The 22,763-nt window shown below is 44.2% G+C and overlaps 2 protein-coding genes across 5 annotated transcripts; one reads left to right on the top strand and one right to left on the bottom strand.

Annotated features, from left to right (window-relative positions):
• Positions 1 to 42: 42 nt before the first annotated feature.
• Positions 43 to 3,753, bottom strand: DUSP12 (dual specificity phosphatase 12). The gene is made up of 6 exons (XM_042810210.1): positions 3,502 to 3,753; positions 3,298 to 3,411; positions 3,107 to 3,225; positions 1,810 to 1,906; positions 939 to 1,125; positions 43 to 367 (listed from the first exon to the last, which is right to left on the bottom strand). The coding sequence occupies exons 1-6, from the start codon at positions 3,750 to 3,752 to the stop codon at positions 206 to 208; spliced, it is 930 nt and encodes a 309-aa protein (XP_042666144.1). The 5' UTR covers position 3,753; the 3' UTR covers positions 43 to 205.
• Positions 3,754 to 3,840: 87 nt separating this feature from the next.
• Positions 3,841 to 16,775, top strand: TENT5C (terminal nucleotidyltransferase 5C). Of its 4 annotated transcripts, none has more exons than XR_006167423.1 (2): positions 3,841 to 4,211; positions 5,384 to 8,493. XR_006167423.1 is itself a non-coding variant. In XM_042810871.1 (2 exons), exon 2 carries the CDS (start codon positions 13,824 to 13,826, stop codon positions 14,994 to 14,996), a length of 1,173 nt encoding a protein of 390 aa, XP_042666805.1. In that variant the 5' UTR covers positions 3,841 to 4,211; positions 13,798 to 13,823; the 3' UTR covers positions 14,997 to 16,775. The 4 variants fall into 4 exon arrangements, 3 of the variants coding, with proteins under 3 accessions (XP_042666805.1, XP_042666806.1, XP_042666804.1); XM_042810871.1 differs by lacking the exon at positions 5,384 to 8,493 and adding an exon at positions 13,798 to 16,775; XM_042810872.1 differs by lacking the exons at positions 3,841 to 4,211; positions 5,384 to 8,493 and adding exons at positions 4,268 to 4,280; positions 13,798 to 16,775.
• The last annotated feature ends 5,988 nt before the right edge of the window (positions 16,776 to 22,763 follow it).

The following is a 22,763-nucleotide window of genomic DNA, read 5'->3' as shown; positions in this document are numbered from 1 at the left end:
TATATATATATATATATATATATATATATATATATATATATGAATGTATGCATCCTGTATTTTAGATTATACCGAAAGCAGAAACAGATCAGGCGCTCAAGTAATTCCTCTGCTTACAAAGGGATTGAAGTCTCAAGCTCTGAACTGGCAAACCCACAGTAGTTAGGATTTCTCTGTGGTCAGTCCATTGAAAGAGGCTATGAGTTCAGGTTTTGGTAGCTTGGAAGTTACCAACTGACAGCATTCTCGCTTCATCCACTCGACTTTTGTGTATCTGGAAGGCAGGGGTCACCCAGTGGCCGCAAGAACACTGCTCACCCCACCAGCTAAAAGAACCCAGTTTAGATGTGCATTTGGGACACAAAAGCTGCAAGAAAAACAAATGATCCATTGTAAGATGCATGCAAATGTATTCTATGGTATATTAAGTTACGGCAACCTGCACTAAAGCCAGCTCTTGTATTATTTCACAGAACTTAAACAGTCTGAAAAACAGTCCAAAAAAAACCTACAGCAGCTATGTAGACACGGCTGGAGCTTGCCATGCCCCATGTGTGATAGGCAGCTGTGCTGGCAGAAGGGAAGGTGTGGAAATGCAGCTGCTCCAACCTGGTGTGGTTCCAGGACACTTGCCAATCTCAGACATCAGAAAGCCTTGATCAGTGTAAGACCATGACAGGTTTTATATGTCTCACAAACTCTATTACACTAAAAACACAAAAAAACAGTCAAACGTCCTTCCTAGTGTACTAAATCCAGCAAGATCACCAGCTTATTTCCTTATACAGGGATATTCTAATATTTGAGAATCTGTTCATAAGCTGCAAAACTGATGCAGTAGAGACTGGGAGATCTAGGATGTTGCCCTGGGGCCTTTGCATCAAGGAACAGCAACAGTTTGTTTTACCTTGGCTAGAATATCCCAAAAATGCATTCACCTGTCCTTCCGTTACTCCTAGCAGTGCTGGCTCCATCCACTGCACAGGCTCAATGAAGTAAGAGGTGCACTTATCAAGGCCGCTGCCACGAAGATGCATAGACTCCGTTATTCTCTTGTGAGCAAAGGCTGTTGGTCCACTTCCTTCCACGTGGGACAAAATGCTGGAACTACGAAACAGAGCACGCCTGTTCTCCGTGACAGGGAGGGGAAAAAGGTGAAACACTTTTTTAATGGTGGGTGAAGCTTAGAGAGCACAGGGACAAGGACCTTTTGACAGTAACTAAATAAATAGCCTATCTTTTCATAGGCAGGCACTGACTCCATTTAGGGCTGCATCTTAACAAACCTTACAGTCTGTGTAGTGTTGGGCTCCACTTCACTACTGTATGCTGTTTCTTACACAGATCTGTGTTTAAACAATTCCCTACCAGTGAAACTTTAAAACTAAGCTCATACCTTTGAGAAAAAAAAATATCTACACATAAGGAGCAACAGGATCTTCTACCTGTATTTTAGTATAAAAATAGTTAAAATTGGGTCTGTTTTTTTTTCCCCCCTAGAGAAAGCAATTTGCAAAAGCAAACTAGAATATATGACTGCAGATCAAGCAGCTTTACACAGTCAAGCAGAATTACACCTGCCTGCATAATGTGGCAAGTTAGGATGCACGAGTGCTGCACAACTTCAAGTTTTGTGATTTCATAACATATTTGTGTTTAATTTCTGTGGCACAAACATTGTATGGAAACTTACACAAGTTCTTATCCCTGTTCCAAAAATAACAACATGGCCTCTAATTTACACAGGCTATTTTCCTCTCATGATCATTTCAAAATGACATTTTGTGGGAAATTCAAAAGGTTCCGTACCTGCATTTCCTGCATCTGTACAGAACTTCTGTATTTGGAGTCTGATGTGCATTGGTTGGATCAACAGCAAAGACTTCTTGGGGTAAGTCTTGAAGTTCTGCAGAGGGGACAGTACTGAGTTGTGAGTCAGGCTGATAAAGGCACCGATACATTCCAGGGAGAGAAGACAGCATTCTGCCCTGGTCACCATATACAGAAGTCACCTTCTTCACCTTTTTTGCCTTGGCAAAATAAATCCAAAAAATAGATTAAAGACCTCACCCATTCCATTAGGTGAGTTCAAAGCAAAACAGCCTCATCCCACCACATATAAAATAGGGATTCATTTAACACGGTGAAAAGGAATTCAAGATCTAGCCTGAAGAAAGGTAAATGGTTGCTTTTTGCTCTGTTTGGGGGATGATAGATTTGGCTTGCTAGGTGCATAAAAAATAATAATCAGGAAATAGCAATTTGGCCATTATTTCTGCATCTTGGCAAAGAAAACAGTCAATCACAGATTTGTTTCTTAGATAGGCCTCAAAGAGCCTGATAATGAGCTATCAGAGATGTGAACATTTGTCTGGCCAATTCAAGGCTCAGGTACTTTGAGGGTAGCAATCCAAGTCAGCAACAGCAAGCTCTGTATGATGGCATCCCTCTTATATGCTTCTCTGCATTTAAGAATAGATGCATCATGCTCGTCCCCCCTGAGATATATGACTATGGAAGGACATTCACCAGTTTGCTGTCTGTGCAGAGAAACAGCAAATAAGCTCTACAGTGAGTCTTCTGCATTGTTGTTCCTTTTTGTTTTAACAATCTCTGAACCACAGCTCACTGCTTATAGCCCCATGCTGTCCTCACACAGCACACCAGACATAAGGAATCTACCTGATCCACAGCCAGTTAAGTACAGCTACAAGCCACAGCAGCAGGGGCCAGAGGTCACGGATCATGGCATACAGCTTACGACTGGTAACTGTCATAATTTAAAGCACATCAGAAAGTGGGTGCCTGGTGCTGTCCAATGCAGCATAATGCAGACTGCATGACTGCCATGGGCACAGCCACACACGAGCACTCAGTACACTGCACAGGGGCCAGCAGCAGGACTCACAGAATCATTTGAGTTGGAAGGGACCTCTGAAGGTCATCCAGTCCTATACCCTCGCAATGCACACTCCAGCCTGACTGTGAACGTCTCCAAGGACAGGGCATCTCTCTGGGCAACCTGACTCATCCCAAGCTCAGGGTTCAGTGACACGGTGTGGCTTTTGGACAAGGCATCCCCCGGTCCCAAGGCTGCCCCACTCACCGGAGAACCTCTCCGTGAGCACCTGCAGGCGATGCTGCTTGTACAGGGCGCTGCTGCTGTCCACGGCACAGCCCATGGCCTCGTAGAGTTTCAGCTGCCTCTGGAAGCCGAGGTTCACCCTGCGGTGCGGGAGAGGAGAGCAGGCTGAGACCGAGCTCGTCCGGCCGGGGTGCCGGGGGACGGGCACTCACTCTGCGTCGGGTTTGGCGGCTCTGACGGCGGCGTAGGCTTCCTCCCAGCCGAGCCCCTGGCTCTTCATCAGGTACGCGGTTACCACGGCCACGCTGCGGCTCACTCCGGCCTGGCTGCAGGCGAAAGGCGAGACGAGGCGAGGGCTCAGAGCAGCCCCGGGGCGGCCGGCTGGCCCCGCCACACCAACCAACCCCGGCCCTCACCACCGCACGAGGACGGCCCCGCCGCCCGCCAGCGCCGCGCCGATGAAGGCAGCGCACTCGTCCAGGCGGCTCAGCAGGTCGGCGCCAGGCTCGTCCAGCGCTCGTATGTACAAGGCCTGCACGCCCGGCACCGGAGGCGGCTCCTCCGCGTCTACCGTCAGCACCGCCATCACTCCCGCCGCCGCCAGCGCCTTCGAGGACGAGCACGACTCCGCGCCGCCCACGTACAGCCCCGGCAGCACCGGCACCATTCCGCCACCCTGCCACCGGCCGCGGCCCCGCCTACAAGATGGCGGCTTCCGGCGGCCGCCGCCGGTCCCAAGATGGCGGAGCCTGAACGCGGGCTGGCAGTGCGGCAGCCAACGGAGGCAGGCTGGAGCAGCCGCGGCCCAACGGGGGGTTGGACTGAACTGGGTAGAGGTGAGATAAGTCACTGCAGGAAGATCCAGCACCTATGCTTTTCCTCAAGATTTCTGCTATCCTTGCACCTCAAGTTAGCGTGGTGAGGAAAGGAAGCCTGAAGGAGTATTTATCTGGGAAGCCTCTGGAACTGGCACCAGTGTGTGAATCACCTTCTTGGAGATCAAAGCAGGGCTGCGAGGACCCTTCGTTCACGGCGAGATACCCAGCTGCTCACAACAAGCAGTGTTCTTTCTTCATCTGAGCTGAGCCACAAGAAAAATCTGCTGGGAAATTAAACCAGCTTGCTTGTAAGATCTGCTACATGATTGCATCTACATAAGTGACGCAGGTTGACTTGCAGAATAAAGCAAACACTGGTAGGCTTTAACTCTTTCCAAATTGAGGCTTCTCATTTAGGATTCAAACGGAAAGCACATTTTTAATGTCGCAGGTTTTATATTTCTGGGAAACTTTTTATTATAAAATTGCCAGGCTAGTAATGCTTCTAGCTGTAAGATAAAACCAAATCCAGACCAAATAATTCCTTACAGGCCTTGTGTGAAACATATGAAGAACTTCTTGCCTCTAAAAGTCAAATGCCTGGCCCAATGTGAAACTTGTCTCACAACTCTTGTTTTATGCTGGCTGTCACACAAGCGGAATTTGAACTGCAAAAGAGGAATTGTAACTGACTCCAGGTATCTATTCCAGTCTCTTACTTATAGCCAGGCTATCACTTGCATTCATAACCGAAATCCAATCCACTGTAGACAGAGCTAACAGGTCTTCCGATAATCTCCCTTTATTCCAAGATCTGTTGCAAGTGATGGTGTGGAAGTTTATGGGGAGATCTTGGTGCAGCCATTTTTTTGCCTGTCATGAGTTTCAGAACTGTTGAGCGGTGAAAGGAGGCAGAGCATTCAGTTTTACTCCTTGTCCTGGTTTCAGATGAGGGTAGAGTCAATTTTTTTTTCCCTGCAGATGATGTGGTACCGTGTTTAAGATTTTGGATGAGTGCAGCTTGATAGGCATAGACCAAAGCCTGGCATGTTGCAGTGTCTTTTTGGAACTGACAGAGGATGGCATACCTTTTTCAAATATTTTACTATTTTTTCAAGATTCTGCACTTGCTCGAGACTGAAGTTCCAAGGCACTGGAGGTGCCCATTGTTCTAGGTGTCTGCCCATATCCTCCCACCCTCTCTGCCGTTCATAACTATCCTGCCTTAGGGCAGATCTCTGGGTGATACACTTAAATAGTTGCTTAACCTTAAAACCTGGAGCACATTCAGGAGACACAGCAATAGGAACGTGTTGGTTGGAAGATCTGGAGTATATTCAAAATTCTCAAGAACTATTGTAACTTGGTTGGAGTGGAAGGGGATGGTGAAGAAGCAGGGGAAAGTGTTTCCCCTTGTCTCTCTCACAGATTGGTTTCCTGCTAACAAAAGGTGAAGAGTGTAATTGTTGATATGTTTCAGAGAGATGGTTCCCAAAGTACGGAGATGATGGCAGTGTCAAGTATGTACACCAGGTTAGTCTCACAGTTTGCACTTTTATCATATAACAACACAGGTTTGCACAGTACAAAGTGATAACCTTAATCCAGCCTACAGGGATGATTGACAGCACAGCAGGGACATAGACAGTAAGGTGCTACATAACACAACTCTGAGAACAAGCACAAGTCTGATTAAAAACAACAACAAAATCAACAGCATTGTAATGAGTAACTACTAAACTAAAAATATGTATATAACAATTTTGTTTTAACATGCTGGGGTCAGGTATGTCAATCTTTGAGGTCCCTTTCAATCCAAGCCATCCTATGATCCTCTAATCTATAATTCTCTAATTCTATGATCACAGCCTCATGTTGAGCACCTAAAGGACTGTTGTGATTTAACCAGCAAGCAGCTCTGCACCCTGCAGTTGTTCACTTGACCCCTCTGGCAGCGGGATGGGTGAGAGAATTGAGGGAAAAAAAAAAAGGCAAAACCTGTGGATTGAGATAAAGGGAGATTAATAGGACAGAGAAGAAAGGTAAAATAATAATTACAAGGATATAAGAATACACTAAACAAGTGATGCACTGTGCAATTCCTCACCACCCACTGACCGATGCCCACACAACCTCTGAGCAGCAGCAGCCACCCCTGGTCAGCTCCCCCCAGTTTTGTTGTTCAGCTCAATGCCATATGTTATTGGTCATGCCTTTGGCCAGTTGGTGTCAGCTGTCCTGGTTCTATCCCCTCCCAGCTCCTTGTGCATGTGCAGCCCTTTGCTGGCAGGGCAGTGTGGGAAGCTGAAATGTCCTTGGCTCTGTGCAGCGCTGCTCAGCTACAACTAAAACATGCATGTGCTATCAACATTATTTTCATCCTAAATGCAAAGCACAAGCTACTGGGAAGAAAATTATCCCAGCTAAAAACAAGACACTCATAGATGAGAAAGCTCTGTCTTAGCAAGATACCTGTGCAAAACATTACCACGCAACACATTTACAGCCGGAACTTTTCCTTCTTCTCTCAAAATATCCAATAATTTCACTTCCTCCTCAAATCTTTTTCCGTAGTTATCTCTATCACATAGCTGCAAGATTTTCACAGCACAGACAGAAAGGCCTGCATGTTGCTTAGCAAGTTTCTGAGGAGAGGTAAAATGTCATGATTACCATAGAAAGAGGTATGGTAATGTTCTCTCATCAGATGAGATGTGTAATATTACCCTACCTCTTCTGTATTAGATAAGAGAGCCTGAAAGCCCCAATTATCTGTCACTGGGAGCATTGTTCCTGCAGTACTCTATACCAGACAGCAGTAGGCAAAAACAGTCCGCAGGGCCCTCCCGGATCCTTACAGGACAGCATCTGGCCATGGAGATGGAAGGGAGGATGTGAAAATGGTGGTCTTTGATCTGATAGCGTGAGACTAAATTCTGGTGGTAAGATTGTTATCCCCTTCCAGCAGGAGAGCTGGAAAGACCTGGGCACTGGGGAGCAGCTGTCGTGCCGAGGGACAGATCACAGCAGAGAGCTGCTGAAGGTGCTACCCTATGCTCAGCTCTTCAAGCTGTCATCTTTGTGTTGGAACACAGCACCTTCCAGAGTTGTAGAGCTTCCCAGTAGCCCAGGGGGCAGACCAAGACATTTCTTTGTACTTTAGGTGAGCCTAAAGGCTTCTGAAAGCATAAGTTCACTGCAGCTTAAAGTTTGCTGTCATTCTGCCTCACCTCCCATGCTTGTGTTGCTGGAATGTAAGTACGTGGTGGCCCTACCAGCTGGCTAGCCCTGCTGAATTTGACCTCTGTGGCTGGATCAATTTTCAGTGGGGTCAGTTCCCTGAGCTGCCTCACTACCCTGTGGCATAAACCTGACCTCTGAGGATGGGTTAGGGGAGACTCTGACAGGTCTAATTTAGATTATTTTAAACTACACAACTGCATTATCTATGCAAAACCTCCTTGTCTGGTTACCATTTCCACCAGCTAGAAATAAAAGGCCTGCTGAAAAATCCTTAAAGAATTCAGACTACTTTCCAATAAAAGCCCCTGTAATCTGTCAGGGAAAAAAAAACAAAACAAAACATACTGAAAAGAAGGAGAGGTGGAAGTTAAAACCAGATAAAACTGTATGGCCCTGTAGCTGCAAATTTAAGTAACAGATGTGGCAAACTACTATGGTGAAACACTGGGTTATTTAAATCTTGAGGTGCTGAATAAAGTCAGGAGGCAACTATGTGTTAGTGAAGGGACTATGAGTTTGATGGCAGGGACATATTATACAGGGATTGGATGAGTACTAAGAGATGTTTAATTGTGTCTGTGGGCCTTCAAACTGTAAATTTGTGGGGGTGAACAGTAGCATCTGTGACTGTTTTTGCAGTGACGGAAGCGGCAGACAGGGCTCATGCACAGAAGGGAGGTGTGGTGCAGGCACCGCACCCTGTGTGCATCATTTCCCAAAGCTGGGGATGGTGAGAGAACGTGAAAAACCTGCAATTTCAAAGTGAAAATCTGTAGTGGGGGAAAGTACATGATTTGTGGGGCAGCTTTGTGTGTCTGGGGCTGTGCTCCCTGAACAATATATTCTCTTTGCCTCCCTTTGCTGTGCTTGCCACCTGCAGCTTGAACATATGGTGATGGATCCCGAGTTTGCTCACAGCTCCCAAAATAGAATAAATGTTATTTTCAGTTTGCAAGGTTGATTTGCAAATCAGCCTTCTCCACCAACCTCTGCCTCCTCCCCTCTTCAGTTCTTGTCTTCTCCTACACCACCAAAATTTCTAACCGTTTGTCCTCCCCCGGGTTCTGGGAAACTGTGACTGATTAAAGCTGCTTGGGCAAGCTCAGGTGCAAGGCAAAACAAATCGGAGGACAGACTGCTGCCCACGCCCTCCACTAAGCACGTTCCACCTCAGCATGTGCTCTGAGGGAAGGCCTGGGCAGGAGAAACTTCATGGAAAGGAAAACCCTCATGTACACATAAACCAATTCATGAGAAGAAGAGTCTGCAGCTTCCAGATGGCATGTGGCGAAGCTGTGCCAGGGTGGTGGAGTCACCATCCCTGGAGGTGTTCAAGAAATGTATAGATGAAGCACGTGGTTTAGTGGGCATGGTGGGGTTGGTTGATGGCTGGATGCTCTTAGTGATCTTTTCCAACCTTAATGACTCTATGATTTTATGATTCTATGAGCTGATAGGTAGCGATATCTTGAGTCATTCACAGGAGTCAATAACACTGAGTTTCTGTATCCTCCTCAGATCTCAGTGCAGCCTCAGCTTTGAGAGCCATCTTTGCGCTTTTTTGAAGGGCTCTAGTGGAATTTCTTGCCCCTTAGGGAGAAAGTGCTTCTCAGCTCTTTGCTTTCTGGTGGAAGCTGGTCAGTCCTACAAAGCAACCTCTCACCCCTTTGACAGAACCTTCTGGATGCTGCTCTGCTTGTAGAGACAAGTATAATCTCAGATTTCTGTAAGACTGCTGTTCCCAGAACTAGATCCTGTGAATCTATACAGGACTTCCCGTGTCTATTTTTATTAATTAACATTACTGTGTCAAGAGGAAGGATTGTTGCATCACCGTGAAGGAAACCTCAAACACTTGCAAAGATGGCTACCAACTGTGAGAGAAGCTCTCTCTGGGGCTCCAACAGAGGATTTTTGAATAACCCCTTATGGGTGGGATGTTTCTATCTGTTTCTGTGCTCCTAGTGCTGCAGACTCTGCATGTCAAACCAAAGGGAGAGTTTCTCAATGGCACATTTGATGCTCACTTACAGAATAGAGCACGGCAGCTCTTACTACCATGTATTAATAACTCTCCTTCACTTTATGGCTTTAACAATTGCAGCAACCAAGATTTATGTTGACATATTACCTTCAGCAGTGCAACACGGAAGAAGACTAATCTGATAGTGTCAGGTCACTGAGCTGACTTAGAAGTTTTAAAAGGGCATTTCTTCCACCAAACTTGCTGCCCTATTTACTGGATTAAAATGAATGAGCTGCACTGTGTTTATAACATTTCATACCTACCTCTCTCTTGGTGGTCCCAGACTCTCATTTTCCTCTGTTACAGTACCATTCGATGATCTGGTTGGTCCTTGTCCATCCTCCCCTTGAAACAACTTCCACAATGTGTCCCAATTGGAAAGTCAGCCCTGCCTAAGTGTTGGCATCATGGCTGTACCCTGGGACAGCGTCAGAACAACTTCAGCAGTCAAAGTTTTCATGCAGTTGCCCCTGCCCTTATCTCTTGTCTCACCAGTGGAGCTGTGTTTCCACATTTTCTATCCACATCATGCAGTAATCCACGACACAGACATGGAGAGCAGAATGCTGGCCTCTACTGGGGGTATATGGGCCCAATCTCCCAGGTGTCCATTACTCAAGGCTGCATTCCTCTTTCTGCCTGCAACCTACACAACTCTGAACTGGCAAGTTTTAAATGGCATGTCAAGATCTCGTCCCTCTGGCCTTTCTGTAGGACCAGTGGGCTGCGATTGCCAAGAGCAGGTGTACTGTCAGGAGTTTTACATGCACTGCACTGAGTGCTGCCCTTCCACTGAAGTGTGGTCAACGCAAAGCAGGAAAGGCAGAAAACATCTCAGGTGTTCAATTTTAAGATGTGGTTGAGGTGTCCCTTTGTTTTTACAAACAGTTCTGTGAAACAGAAACTTTTAAGCAAATACACTGAATCGTTTAGTAATATTTTAACACCTGTAATACTAAAATGTGCTACAAGTTTCTTTGCATTTATTGATATCTAATAAATATTACAGACAGTATTTTTTCAGCATCATGTAATTGATGTTTGTCTGTGAGGCAGCTGTCCAAATAATCAGTCGCTGCCATCAGACAGTAACATTTTTTTTTGGCAGAAGTGCAGCTGAAACTGTTGCTTTAAAAGGGGAGACCATTCACTGCTTTAACCTCCAAGTGCAACACTTCCTCACTGGTGGTTCTGCCTCCGTCATTTCTCCTATTACTCCTTTTCGAGTTCCCCATTTCTATTTCTTGTTTCAGAAGACCTGGAAAAAAAGCTGTTTGAAGAGGTGTCCTGGATCCTCAAGTTTAGCTGTATAACTCCAGACAGTTGTCTGTATAACAGACAACCACGTTAAGGATTTTCTTATCTAGCTCCTCCTTGACATGAGACGGTTTCATTCTACCTGCTCTCCGGTGCTGTGCTCTGAAGGGATGACAATCTAAAATGACAGAAGATGCCTTGGATCTTCTTCTTGCGTCAGTGTTATCCTTTAATTTAAACAGCTCTCCTCGTTTCCTGTAATTTATGCCAACAGTGTGCTGACAGAGAAAAATAAACAGAAGAAACCTGCCCATATTCCTGCTCAGCTTTTGTTTTTTGTCAAAACAGGCCAAGCCTCTTTTTGTTTGCTGAGACTAGAAGGGCTTTTCAGCTTCCTCGTACAGGCTCAGCTTTTTTCTACACGCGCTCAGGTTTGAACTCCTCTTCCTTTAGGGTGTAGGAAAGTAACAGTACCCTAGCTATGATTGGCAAACAGCGTTCTAGCTCCACTAGAAACATTCCAACTCCCTCAGCGGTGGAACAACTTTTCTTTCCCCCCTCCTCTACTGATTACTGTACAAATAACCCAGATCCTTTTCCTCCCCTTTTCGCCGCGCCCGCCCCCGCTCCTTCGCTTCAGGCGGGCGGGGAGGGGGAGCCCGTTGGTCGCCTCAGCGCGGGGAGGCGGAGGCGGGGCGGCTGCGCGGCAATAAAGGGCGGGAGCGGGGGGCAGGGAGGCGTGCGCGTGAGCGTGAGCGAGGCCGGTGAGGCGGCGGCGCGGTGTGCGCGGCTGTGGCTGAGCTGACCGGTGAGCGGGGCGAGGCGGGCCGGGCGGGTTTGACGTCTCCTGAGGGAGCGCGTCGGAGATGGGATGGTTAACGATCATTTTGGGGAACAGCCGCTCGGAGCCGTGTATGGCTCGCTGCTCGTGGTTATCTAATTGGCTGGCTGCGGTCCCCGGGTGCGTTCTGAAGGAAGCTACGTCCCTCAGCATTTCGGTTCCTGTTAAAGTTGACGCTGTGGTGTCAGAGAGGTGTCTGCCACGGCTCTGAGCTGAGTTCTCTAGGTGTTGCGTCCTGTTATACGCTGTTGCAGGGTGCTGTGATCCCTCATCGCGACAGAAACGAGTCTCGCTTTCACTTCTCCCGCCTGTGACTTGGGCATTGCATGTGACTGGAGCTATGGTACACTTGAAGCTGGATAGCAAAAATATGTAGGGCTTATCCCGGCTGTCTTTCCAGTGGACGAGCACCTCCAGGTGTCTGACCTTGCGGTGGCGGACAGTGGTAATGAAACACAAGCATGCAAGCCTCTAGTGTTCCAGATGTGTTAATCACTAAGGTCCTGCTGTCATGAACTTAAATCTTGCAGAGCAGGCGACACACGAGTGATTTAAGGGTGAGATGCTTCATCAGCTGGCAGCCCAGGAATTAAACTCTCCCCTGAATGGAGGAGGAGAAACAGTTGATCTTCTTTTCCAGCAGGTGCTGGCAGAGAGATCATGTGTGCTGTACCTCAGCCCAAAGATCCTCAAGCAGAACCAAGTACGCATGATGAGGTGGAAAGCTCTGCTCAAGTCCTCTCTGGTTGCCTGGAGCGCTGTATGTGTTGTCTTGGCTGCTAAGGAGCCTGCAAATGGAAAGGAGGAGCTTAGACACTTGCAGCTTGAAGTCAGGGGAATCTTGTGTTCTCTAGTGATCTGAAGGATTTAATGGAAGTAGTATTTTTGGGATGAAAGTGTACTTAATGTCTCTGAGGGCAACTCCTGTCAGCTGTGATACCAACTGGGATTATGCTCTGTTGGAGCCCCAAGGGTTGAGTTTAAAGAAGCTTCTGTTTTATCCTGAACTAGTTATTTTAAGAATCATGGGCTTGTTTGATGCCTACTGAAGCTGATGTGGTACACACAGCAGCAGAGCTTGTAATGCTGCAGCTTGTGCTCAGGGATGGAAATTGCATCCCTGGGAGTTTTGCTTGCTTCACCTTGCTGTGTGTCTGACCTAGTGTTCCTCTTCTCCTAGAGGAGGTGACAGTTCAAATGATCTGTTCAGAAGCTGAAGCTAGTAGACAACAAACAAGAAATAACAACAATAGCTACTGTTTGTATCTTGCTTAAAAAGCGCTCCATACACTTTCCTGATGCATGCTAGAAAAATACATGATTGAGTTTTAAACAGTTCTTGGTAGGCAAGAGTTAAGTAAGCTAAATCTGAATAACCTGACCTTGGCAGCTGCAAATACAGCTTTCACAAGTGTTTGAGATGGATGAATGTGAAATCTCAGTCCCCAGCTGTTAGGGAGCACCTGGCTATTATAGAAACCTGGAACAATTGAACAGGGAAGAGTGTATTAATACAATTTGGAGTTGCACAACTGTAGAATATACGTAAGTATCCACATACTTCAAAACAGGTCATTGAAGCGCAAGGGAATGAAGAGGTCAACTGTGACAAGATTCCTTCAAGTGCTCAAGCTTGAACTAGTTGAGGTTCTCAAGTCCTTACTGTAATGTTAACAAGTGTGCCTTAATCCCATCTGAATACATGCCAGCTCTTATGAACTTGTTTTTCCTTCATAAATGAACAAAAGGACAGGGAAAGTATGAGTATTTCCAAAAAGGTAGCTTAATTGTGTAATGTATCTGAAAAAGAAAAGGGTTGCTTACAGACTGGATGTGCACATTGAAAAACTATGTTATCTGATTATTATTATTATTTTTTTTTTTTTAATGGATGAAATTCTGTCCAGATGCTGAAGTTCTATCAGTTTTTGCAGAAGCAAGGTGGACTTGGCTCTTATCCTGTCAGAGCTATATGCTGGGTGATTAAGAAAGGGGAAAAAAAAAAAAAAGAAAACTTCTATGAGAAGGAAGGTCTTTTCTCTCACATAATCCACTGAAGGCACTAACTGGATCTCTAAGCTCTGAAACTAGTACCTGAATATCTTTTACCGTCATGTTATTTGGAGATAAGTGTTTGAGCTTCAACTATAACAAAGCAAGTTCAGCATTAAGCACAAAACGCTTCCAAATACTATGATTGTCACTTGCTTCAGCTGGTACTGCAGATGATTTTTGGAAACTTGTATGAGGTTTACGCATTATTCATTGAGGCTTTCCCTTTGAAACAAGCTACTTCTATCCAATTCTTAATGCTATCCCATGAAAAAGGTCACTGACCACTAAATTTTGAGCCCATACTCGTGGAGCAGTTGAGAACCACTTCAGGTGGAAGGCTTGCTGACGACAGTCCGTAAAGTTATTTCTCTCTAGTTTGTGTATGTAGACAGAAAGCAGAGCTAGGCAGTGCAAACTGAAAGTCTGACTTGTTTTTTGTTTTTGTTTTGTTTTTTCTCCCACTTCCTTACAGTTTCTTTGGAGAAGAAAAACCTTAACATGGCAAGCAAAGGAAGTAATACAGACTGCATGTCATGCAGTGTGCTGAACTGGGAGCAGGTCAGCCGCCTGCATGAAGTTCTTACAGAGGTGGTTCCGATCCATGGACGGGGTAACTTCCCAACACTGAAGATAACTCTGAAGGACATAGTTCAGACTGTTCGAAGTAGGCTGAATGAAGCAGGCATTGCAGTACATGATGTCCGTCTGAACGGCTCTGCAGCTGGCCATGTCCTGGTCAAAGATAATGGTCTGGGCTGCAAGGACTTGGATCTCATTTTTCAAGTTTCTCTTCCAAGTGAGGCAGAGTTTCAGTTGGTTCGAGATGTGGTGTTGCGTTCCCTCTTGAATTTCTTACCGGAAGGAGTAAGCAAACTGAAGATCAGTCCAGTAACACTGAAGGAAGCCTACATCCAGAAGCTAGTTAAAGTGTCTACAGAGTCTGATCGTTGGAGTTTGATATCACTTTCCAATAAACATGGCAGGAATGTGGAGCTAAAGTTTGTAGACTGCATAAGACGCCAGTTTGAGTTCAGTGTAGACTCTTTCCAAATCATACTGGATTCCCTGCTCTTTTACTATGACTACTCAGAAAACCCCATGTCAGAGCACTTCCATCCAACTGTGATTGGGGAGAGTATGTATGGAGATTTTGAAGCAGCTTTTGATCACCTCCAGAACAAGCTGATAGCTACCAAAAATCCTGAAGAGATCCGAGGTGGTGGGCTTCTGAAATACAGTAACCTCTTAGTGCGAGACTTCCGGCCCATGGATAAAGATGAGATCAAAACATTAGAGCGCTACATGTGCTCCCGGTTCTTCATAGACTTCCCAGACATCCTGGATCAGCAGCGCAAGCTAGAGACCTACCTCCAGAACCACTTCTCCAAAGAAGAAAGGAGCAAATATGACTACCTCATGATTCTGCGCAGGGTGGTGAATGAGAGCACTGTGTGTCTCATGGGACACGAGCGAAGACAGACTCTCAACTTGATTTCTCTTCTGGCGCTCAAAGTGCTGGCAGAACAGAACATCATCCCTAACACCACTACTGTTACCTGTTACTACCAGCCAGCACCTTATGTTAGTGATGTAAACTTCAGCAATTACTATCTTGCAAATCCTCCGGTGCCATATAGCCAGTCCTACCCCACTTGGTTGCCTTGCAATTGATTGCTTCACTTGAGCGTTCTTCAGCTGAGGCTTCTAAAAGCTGAATGTACATAGACAAGTGATGGACATTTGTAGGTTTTCTAATAAGTAAGATTGTTGGACTAATTAGTTCCTGGAATGCAGTAGTAATATGCGACCAGGCAACCTGTGAAGAACCTTTTCAGTTTATCTCTACAAATGCCGAGAAGCCTTATTACCTCTTCACTGGGAGAAGAGAACCAGCAACCAAATATTAGAGGAATAGTTACAGGACTAAGTACTTGTCTTGGAAGTGGCTGTTAACTTGTCATCTAAGTGGAGTATTCAGTGAACTGTGTTAGTTAATAGAGCTAAGACTGGGAAATATATTGAGCAGAAGCTGATTTCAAACCAAAACTTTCTATTAACAAACTTCATTACTTTATACATCTTCTATTCAGATTCTAGCCAGCCTTCAATTGAATTGTTGTGTAAGAGTGGTCTTGTCATGCTCGGGCTGCTTCTACTTTTTGGCTGTGTGGAACTGGTAACTGTGTGGATAATGTCCCTCTTGTAGAGGGCCTATTGGCTGTTTCCTGTAGCGCATGGGTGTATGTGGTCCTGCTTCAAGTTCAAGGTTTCTTGGAAGTTGGAGATGGATTAATGAGCCTGTCTCTAAAGCACGAGTTGGCTAGATTCTTCTGGAGTATGAAAATATGGAAGTTGACTTCTCTAAACATGCAGCAGAACATGATCTAAACAATTGCTAATGTCAAGTCCTTGAAATGAGGAAATAAAGCCTTTAATAGAATTGAAACCACTGCTTGAATAGGATGGGAAGAATGCTATTAAGAAGAGGCTCAAGATAAAGCCTTTTTGACTACATCTTCCTAAACAGTTATTGGCACAGCTGAGAAATAGTGCAGCTCTTCCACTGAAGTTTTGAGTTTCTTTGTTGTGGGTCCACAGCAAGCAAAAAAATCCACCAGCCTGTAGGCTGATGTGCACTCCTGTCAGTGTGAATTTCTAAAGTGTCGCCTTGTTTTTTTCTTGTACAAATTCAGGCAGGTCCTGCAGGCTTGCCTTTGTCTCCACTTAAGAGTCAAGCTTTTTGGTTTATCGTTATCCCTCGGTCATTGTGTAGTATGGTCTTTTGGGAGGTTAAATTCTTGGTCTATTGTGGTCTTAAACTTCACTTGATGAGATGTATAAACCCTAAGCAGAGCTCTACACAGACTGTATATGAGGAAAGTCTGCCCCTAGTTTCAGAATAACCTCTGGGAGAGTATCTACTTGGAGGCGTAGGGGGCTGAACTTCTTAAAGGGTATGTGTTGAACTGCCTGCTTTGACGCTTGTGTGCTTTGTAAGGATGGTTCTGTATATAGCAGTACTAGAAACAAGGTAATTGCCTTGACTGGCAACTTTCACTCAATTGCAATAGTAAAATTCATAATGTAAATGATTTTTGTTTCTTTGCTTAATCAGAAGTAGACTAGAAAGGCAAAAGTTAGAGCTATTTAATGTACTGGTGCAATGGTTAAGGATACTTAAATACTTGTTAACTCTTGTCATCTTGCTGTCTCCCTGAGTGTGTGAGACCAAAGTGCTGGATCAAACAAATGATTTAAGTGTAGGAAGAAAAGCAGATGAAATAAAACTATATGGTTACTGTTAGATGTGAAGAACGATAGCAGAGCAGCATTTACTTGACAGTGGAAAAGCTGCCTGTTCTTGGTAGGACCAAAAGCTTCTTGTTATGTTACAAGCTTTCCCACTTTTTTTGTAACTAATGCATGATGGCCACCTTAGTATAGCAGCAAGGCTACTTTTTTTTTTTTTTTTTTTTTTTTTTTTTTTCTGTTCAGACTTCATTTAGCTTGGGAAAGCAGGGAGGGATAGGATTGTGAAAGCAGGCTGCAGCCAGGTATGCTTGATGTCAGTGTCTTATACAGTTTTGTAAGCATCTTCAGTAGCAAACATTTTTTTAATTAAAGACTCTTGAATAGTCAAAGTATTACTTCCAAGTTTTTCTAGGAATTGAAGCTTGGACTTGATGCAGTTTACAGCAAAGCACTCCTCATCTGGAATGCTGACTACTTGGAAGGCTTATCTTAAAACTGATGTGATGTCATCTGTGTCAAATGTAATGCAAGCTTACTGATGGAATGAGTAACTTCTGCATGCAGAGCAATAATTGGCCTATTAAAGAGTATCGCTAGAAGGAAGTCCTTTTGTTTAAGAATTTGTAATTGCTTTCATCCCTTAAATAGCTTCAGCTGACTCGGGGGGGGGAAGCTATGCCTGTTCCAGAAGTAAACCAAAACCATTGCTTAGAGGTACAAGTTTGATTTGCGTATCAGCTTAGACCCAAGTCTTGTGGGATTGCATAGCTGGACTTCAGAAACTGTGTGTATCAGCTCATGAAGAAGAAGCAGTCAATACTCAAGAGGAGTCCTTAAGTTTGAAGAAATTCTTTTTCCTTACTAGCCTTTGAATGCCTTGGCTGCTGAGTGTCAGGCCACATGTATCTACTGGGAAACAAAGTGCTAGAATAAAGCTCTCCTGTGGTCCTACTGAGGCAGAGCTATGGACACCTAACTCCCCGCAATAAATATTTGTGCTCTTGTTGATGTAACTTATTGCTGAGGCCTCTAAGGAAACTTTGTGTTGAATGCCTGCTCTCTGAACAGCTGACTCTCTGGTATAAGCTTTGTAGGACTACTGGGTCTTAAATTGTTCTGGCATATTAAATTACTAATGCTTTTCAGCTTGGATGTTAAGTTCTTGAGTAGTTAGACTGTAGCCTGAAGTTGCTTATTACCTAGAGCATTGGCACTAAATAAAAGAAAACAATGTTACTGGGACAATGTTCTGTTTTTGGGCATGCGAAGAATCCTAGTTTGGCAATTCAGATAGAGCAGAAATACTGAATAGATTTGTCAGGGTGCTACCTGCAGTCTACCCCTTTCTGGTTTCAAATTGTTTTGGCGGCCTGATGTCCCAGGTGGCAGCAGTTCAATCTGGTGTGTGCTGGTTGGTTTGCGATCAGGTTTATAAGGACCCTGCAGCTGGGAGTAATATGAGAATGAGAGCTAAGGTAATGACCCATGGCCAAGTTCAGGCTGCCTGCTTGATTCAGTCTCCCTGTAGTGCTGAATGGTGCAAACTTCTCTGCTTGCTTCTGTATCAAGTAGAAGTTTGAGAGAGGCTGCTAAACTTCAGGCTATTACCTTAATGCATTCTTTCTAGGCAGTGGCATCATAGCAGAACTGCAGAAATACTGGACTGCAAGATTTGTGTCAGCACATCATTCCTGAGGACTAGGCTTCTAGGAAACTAGACTAGTTTAAAATAGCAATTTTCTTCCTGTTGCTTAATCTCTGCAGGGCTAAACCAGTCTGAAGCTAAGCATCTGTTTGTGAATATTTCTCACCAAGTTCCCTTTAACTTACAGTTTATTGATATTACTTCCTCATCATAATAGAGAAAATCTTTTAATTTGATAAAGATGCTATTAAAGAAACCTGCTAGTAAAGAGTGTTTCAGTCACTTTTGTGAAATCCCTGTGCTAACCACCAAAATTCTGAAAAGTGATAAGGTAAAGCATACTTTATGCTCCTCAGCTCAAGATGTAACACTGTGTTTGTTTTCAGCTTGTTTGCTATGCCACTAAGCTGGACATTGCTTCTGAGCAACCATTTTTCACAATCTTTTGTTTTAACATGAGTAGTCTGTCTACAGAGCAGAAGGTTTAAACCAGGTCTCAATTAGAACTTTAAGTATTTGAACTATAGATATCCATACTGTTGGACTGAATTGTGGGGTTAAGCATATGGATGTCATGGGATTCTGATAGAATAACTGCTGATTTTGGTAGTGATCTCTGCTTATCGCTACATGAGAAGTCCAAGTCATTTCTAAGAGGCTTTCTCCAAACAAGCTACTTCAGTTTTAAACTGCTGGTGTGCTGATAGTGCTTGTGTAATGAGAGGTATAGAAAACTGATTGAATTGGGTGCCAAAATTGTTAGACACAGGCATAAGCAATAAGCCAGTCATTGTTAGTAGCAAATGTGTGATTTGGGCATTGGGAGCCAAATGCATACTTCTAGCCTTTGCATCTAAGTCTTGCTCAAGCCATTACTGTCAAATGTTAAATATGGTGAACTGTATTTCATACGGGCTATTTAATTTCAGTGGAGCTTGTTCTGAGGTGGATTGCTGGGCTGTAGTTATAGAAGCTTTGGGAGTGGTTGGAACGCTCCAGCTTTTCTTCTTCACCGGAGGAGGCCACTCACTGAAGTGTTTGCATTGGGCTTGTCTCTCTTTCTGGTTAAAACTGCACTTTTTGTTGAAATGTAAAGGCTTTTTTTCCTGTTTATTTTCTAAATTTTACTATTAGAAGTCAGCTCTTGAAAAATCTATCTTGTACTTGTTTTGGAAAAGTGATTTTTTTTTTTTTTTAATTTTTTTTTTTTTAAGCTGGCAGAACAAGATACTAGAAAGATTTCAATTTGTGATGAGCCCAAATGTGAGATTAGTTACAGTAACTACCTACTGTCCTGCACTGTGGTGTTCACTTGTCACCCTTGGAAATTGGGTTTTGGAGCTTAATGATTCTGAGATACTTGTACAAATAAACTTGTGCGAAACACTGTTTGCCTCAAGTTGTTTTTGCATCTAAGTAGTGCTGACTGGAAGTATTCGTGGAGCTTATTGTCTGTTCACAGTACTGTAGGGGTTGGGAGGGCCCCCTGGAGACCTTCTAGCTCAACTCCCTGCTAAAGCAGATTCCTTAGAATAGAAGCATGTAAACACACTGAGAGGGGAAGAAGTAGTGATGAATTCATACATTTATACAGTAATGTTTTCCTTCTAGGCCTTCCTCAAGCAAGGAAGACTTCTTATCATGAGCATATTCATCTGCCTCTTGACTGACTGAAGATTAGTCAGTTAAGCAGAATACGGTTAATCTTTGACTTAGTTTATAGTGATGGTTTGTAGAGAAGCACTCGGTCAATGTGGGTTGAACAGGTCAGTGCTAAATAAAAGTTAGGGCCATGTGGCAGTCTATTTGTTGCTCTAGATTCAAAAATAAATGTTCTATTAAAAGCATGCTTGACATGATGCCTTTGCTCAGGCAACATCTATCCTATTAGTTAAGTAACACTAGAGAAATTCCAGCCTTCAGGAGCTTGTAATGGCTGTCAGTGGAAGCTTCTCCAGAGACTAGCAGGGAGTGCTGTAGTACTATGAAGACAGTTATGAAGCCTGTGCAGTTGCAATTTCTTTCCCAGACTTAATTGGTGAGCTGATAATCCAGCTGTACAGAAGCTGGATGGCACAGACCACTAGTTTGTCATTTGAAACTCTCTTACCTCAGCTCCTCAGTTTATCTTGTGATAAAAGCTTCAGAGGCTTTTTTCTTTTTGGTGGGAGAATGCCATCCTTGGGTTTCTAGAATACCAGGCTTAAATTTGCAGTCAGATACTGAAACAGTGAGATAGCCATGCATAGCAAGTGGCTGTATGGATGCTCTCGTCTCTGAAAAGTGAGAATTAGGAGAGTAGATGTGTACATTGTTCTTTTATCTTGCTATTGCAAGTAAATGCATATTTCCAGGCATCCAGTTTCTTTACTCTGCCAGAACCTAGTGTTATCTATGCTGTGCAAATGATCTTAATTTTGTGTTGGTGAGGCATTAGAGGACTAGTACTCTGAACTGTTCCACAGTTCTGCAGCTGCAATTATTGCTTGCCTTCTTTTTGTGGTAGTAATTCCTGTCTGAAGTTAGTGTTCAGTGTATCCTTTCAGGCAGGTCAGATGCTTGTGTAAAAGGCTGTGTGCTTGCTTATTTTGAACACTGCCCACTATGCTTTTAGCATATTTAGTGTACTAATATACAAAGTACGTATAGCTGTTACCTTCCTTAGTAAAATATTTTGCATTTATCCAGCCACTAGAAAGTGAGGTATATTGAAGGATGCAAAACACCACTGGAGCGTGGGTATTAGAAGCACCAGTTATGTTCTGCTATAGTGGCACTACTGTAATCTTCTGCTTTGGCTCAATGATTAAAAAAAAAAAAATCCCATAGGGCTACAGGCGAGGTTGCCCAGTGGAAGTAGTAGTCAACCTGCCAAACCTTAGTAATTTTCCTAGTAGGAAGGAGTTGAGTCATCGTGCTGGAAAAATAGTCTTGCCAAGACCCATATGCAAAACAGCTGCTAGATGTGAACTATCAGCTTCAGTTCTGAAAACTAAGGAAAGTTGCACTATCTGCAGTAGATGTTACTACCTTATTTGACTAGGGGCTGTAGTGAACCAGTGAGAACCAGTTGCCTAGTCTGGCTTATCCAGCAAAATGCTGTATGGAGTTCCCACTGCTGCTAACTGGTGTCTGGGACCCACCATTTTTCCTGTCATTCTGTGGCACGTTGGGTGCTTCTGCTTGCTTAGTTATTTGCAGTGAGTTCAGAGTCCATCTGCTTTTCAAAGCTGCCTCTTCAATCTGGTATTGACAACATCTGTGTTCCTGGCTTCCAGATGTAGTGTTTTGCATCTGGCAGTATTGAAAAAACGTTTTGTCTGAATCCCACAGTTGAATGCACACAAAATAAATGGACAAAATGTTGTGTGATGGCTGGAAATGGCAAACACAATTCTGCATTGCCCTTGCATGTGGTAGAATGTATGGTAGGTGGTTGTGGGTACTTTGTTTTCAACCCACCTGCAGGTTTCAATGTCAGCACAGAGGTGCAGGGTGCAAGTTATTTTAGTCTTTCTTTGTGGATTCAAGGTACAGACAGCAGACAAAGCCTGTGTTCTCTCACTGTACTTTACAGCAGCTCTTCAGTCCTTTCCTCTGAAAGCTCTTAAAATACTTTTACATCTGTAAGTCATCACAACATCTGCCTGTCTTTTTTTACTGTTCATGTGGGGCTCCCCTAATGTTGTATACTGCTGAATAATTGCCAGGGCTGATGGAGGTTTATAGACCTCATGAGCTGCCTTCTGCTCACTCCTCCTAGGCAGCTTTTCCCAAGACCAGGGGGAAGCAAGGCTATTTTTGGGGAGAGAGACTGCTGCCAACCCCATGTCCCAGTTCTCTGTGACACCAGAAGGCTTGAGTCATCAAAAAAGGAGGCTGGATCTGCTTATAGATCAGTGTGTTCAGGGCTCTTGGCTTGCCAACAGGCTGTGCTGGGATGCATTGCTGTCCAAAAAGGTTGAAGCCTTTGGGCTTAAATTCATGGAGTTGATTCAGGCAAACAGTCATCTGTCTGTGTTTAAGAATAAATAAAAGTTTATATATATACTATACATATATAGACTATATATACATATGGTGTGTTTGGGATGGAAGGAAACTAAACAGAGAGCAGTGTTCTAGCTGAGTGTATAGGCACGTTGCGTGGGTTGTTAGCCTCCCTCACCACAGCACTTCTGTGACAGCAGGATTCCTGTTTGCTACCATTCCGTGGATCAAAAAAGCAAGCCCTGAGGAAAAGCAGCACTGTTAGGTAACTCAGTGACATGCTGACAGAGCTGGGAGTGAATATTTTGGAAGCCCTCCACATTGACTGAATTGGGAGAGAAGAGTGGGGGTACTGGGGCATCTATTTCACTTCAGAAATAGGATACTCCATCATAGTGTAACAATGGTATGTTAATCACTATGACTATACCACATGTTACAAACCTGCCTGTCCTCGCCAGCTCTGAGTTTTGGTACTCTCAGCTCTTTGGTGTCTGGTTAGGTGTAAGAGAGAACCCTCTGAATAGAACTGCTTGTATGACTAAGAGTCC

The sequence above is a fragment of the Centrocercus urophasianus genome, unplaced genomic scaffold (assembly GCF_019232065.1).
Source record: "Centrocercus urophasianus isolate 14NV4802_14NV808 unplaced genomic scaffold, USGS_Curo_1.0 seq_12, whole genome shotgun sequence".
Taxonomy (NCBI): domain Eukaryota; kingdom Metazoa; phylum Chordata; class Aves; order Galliformes; family Phasianidae; genus Centrocercus; species Centrocercus urophasianus.
This window is presented reverse-complemented; position numbering and strand designations above follow the sequence as displayed.

Bases quoted from the DNA above. Each gene is read 5' to 3' on its own strand.
- DUSP12 (XM_042810210.1), bottom strand. From the start codon at position 3,752: ATGGTGCCGGTGCTGCCGGGGCTGTACGTGGGCGGCGCGGAGTCGTGC. The intron at 1,126-1,809 runs GTACGGAACCTT...CACGGAGAACAG, and splicing joins TACAGATGCAGGAAATGCAG to GCGTGCTCTGTTTCGTAGTT. The intron at 368-938 runs GTGAATGCATTT...TTTTTCTTGCAG, and splicing joins TAGGAGTAACGGAAGGACAG to CTTTTGTGTCCCAAATGCAC.
- TENT5C (XM_042810871.1), top strand. From the start codon at position 13,824: ATGGCAAGCAAAGGAAGTAATACAGACTGCATGTCATGCAGTGTGCTG.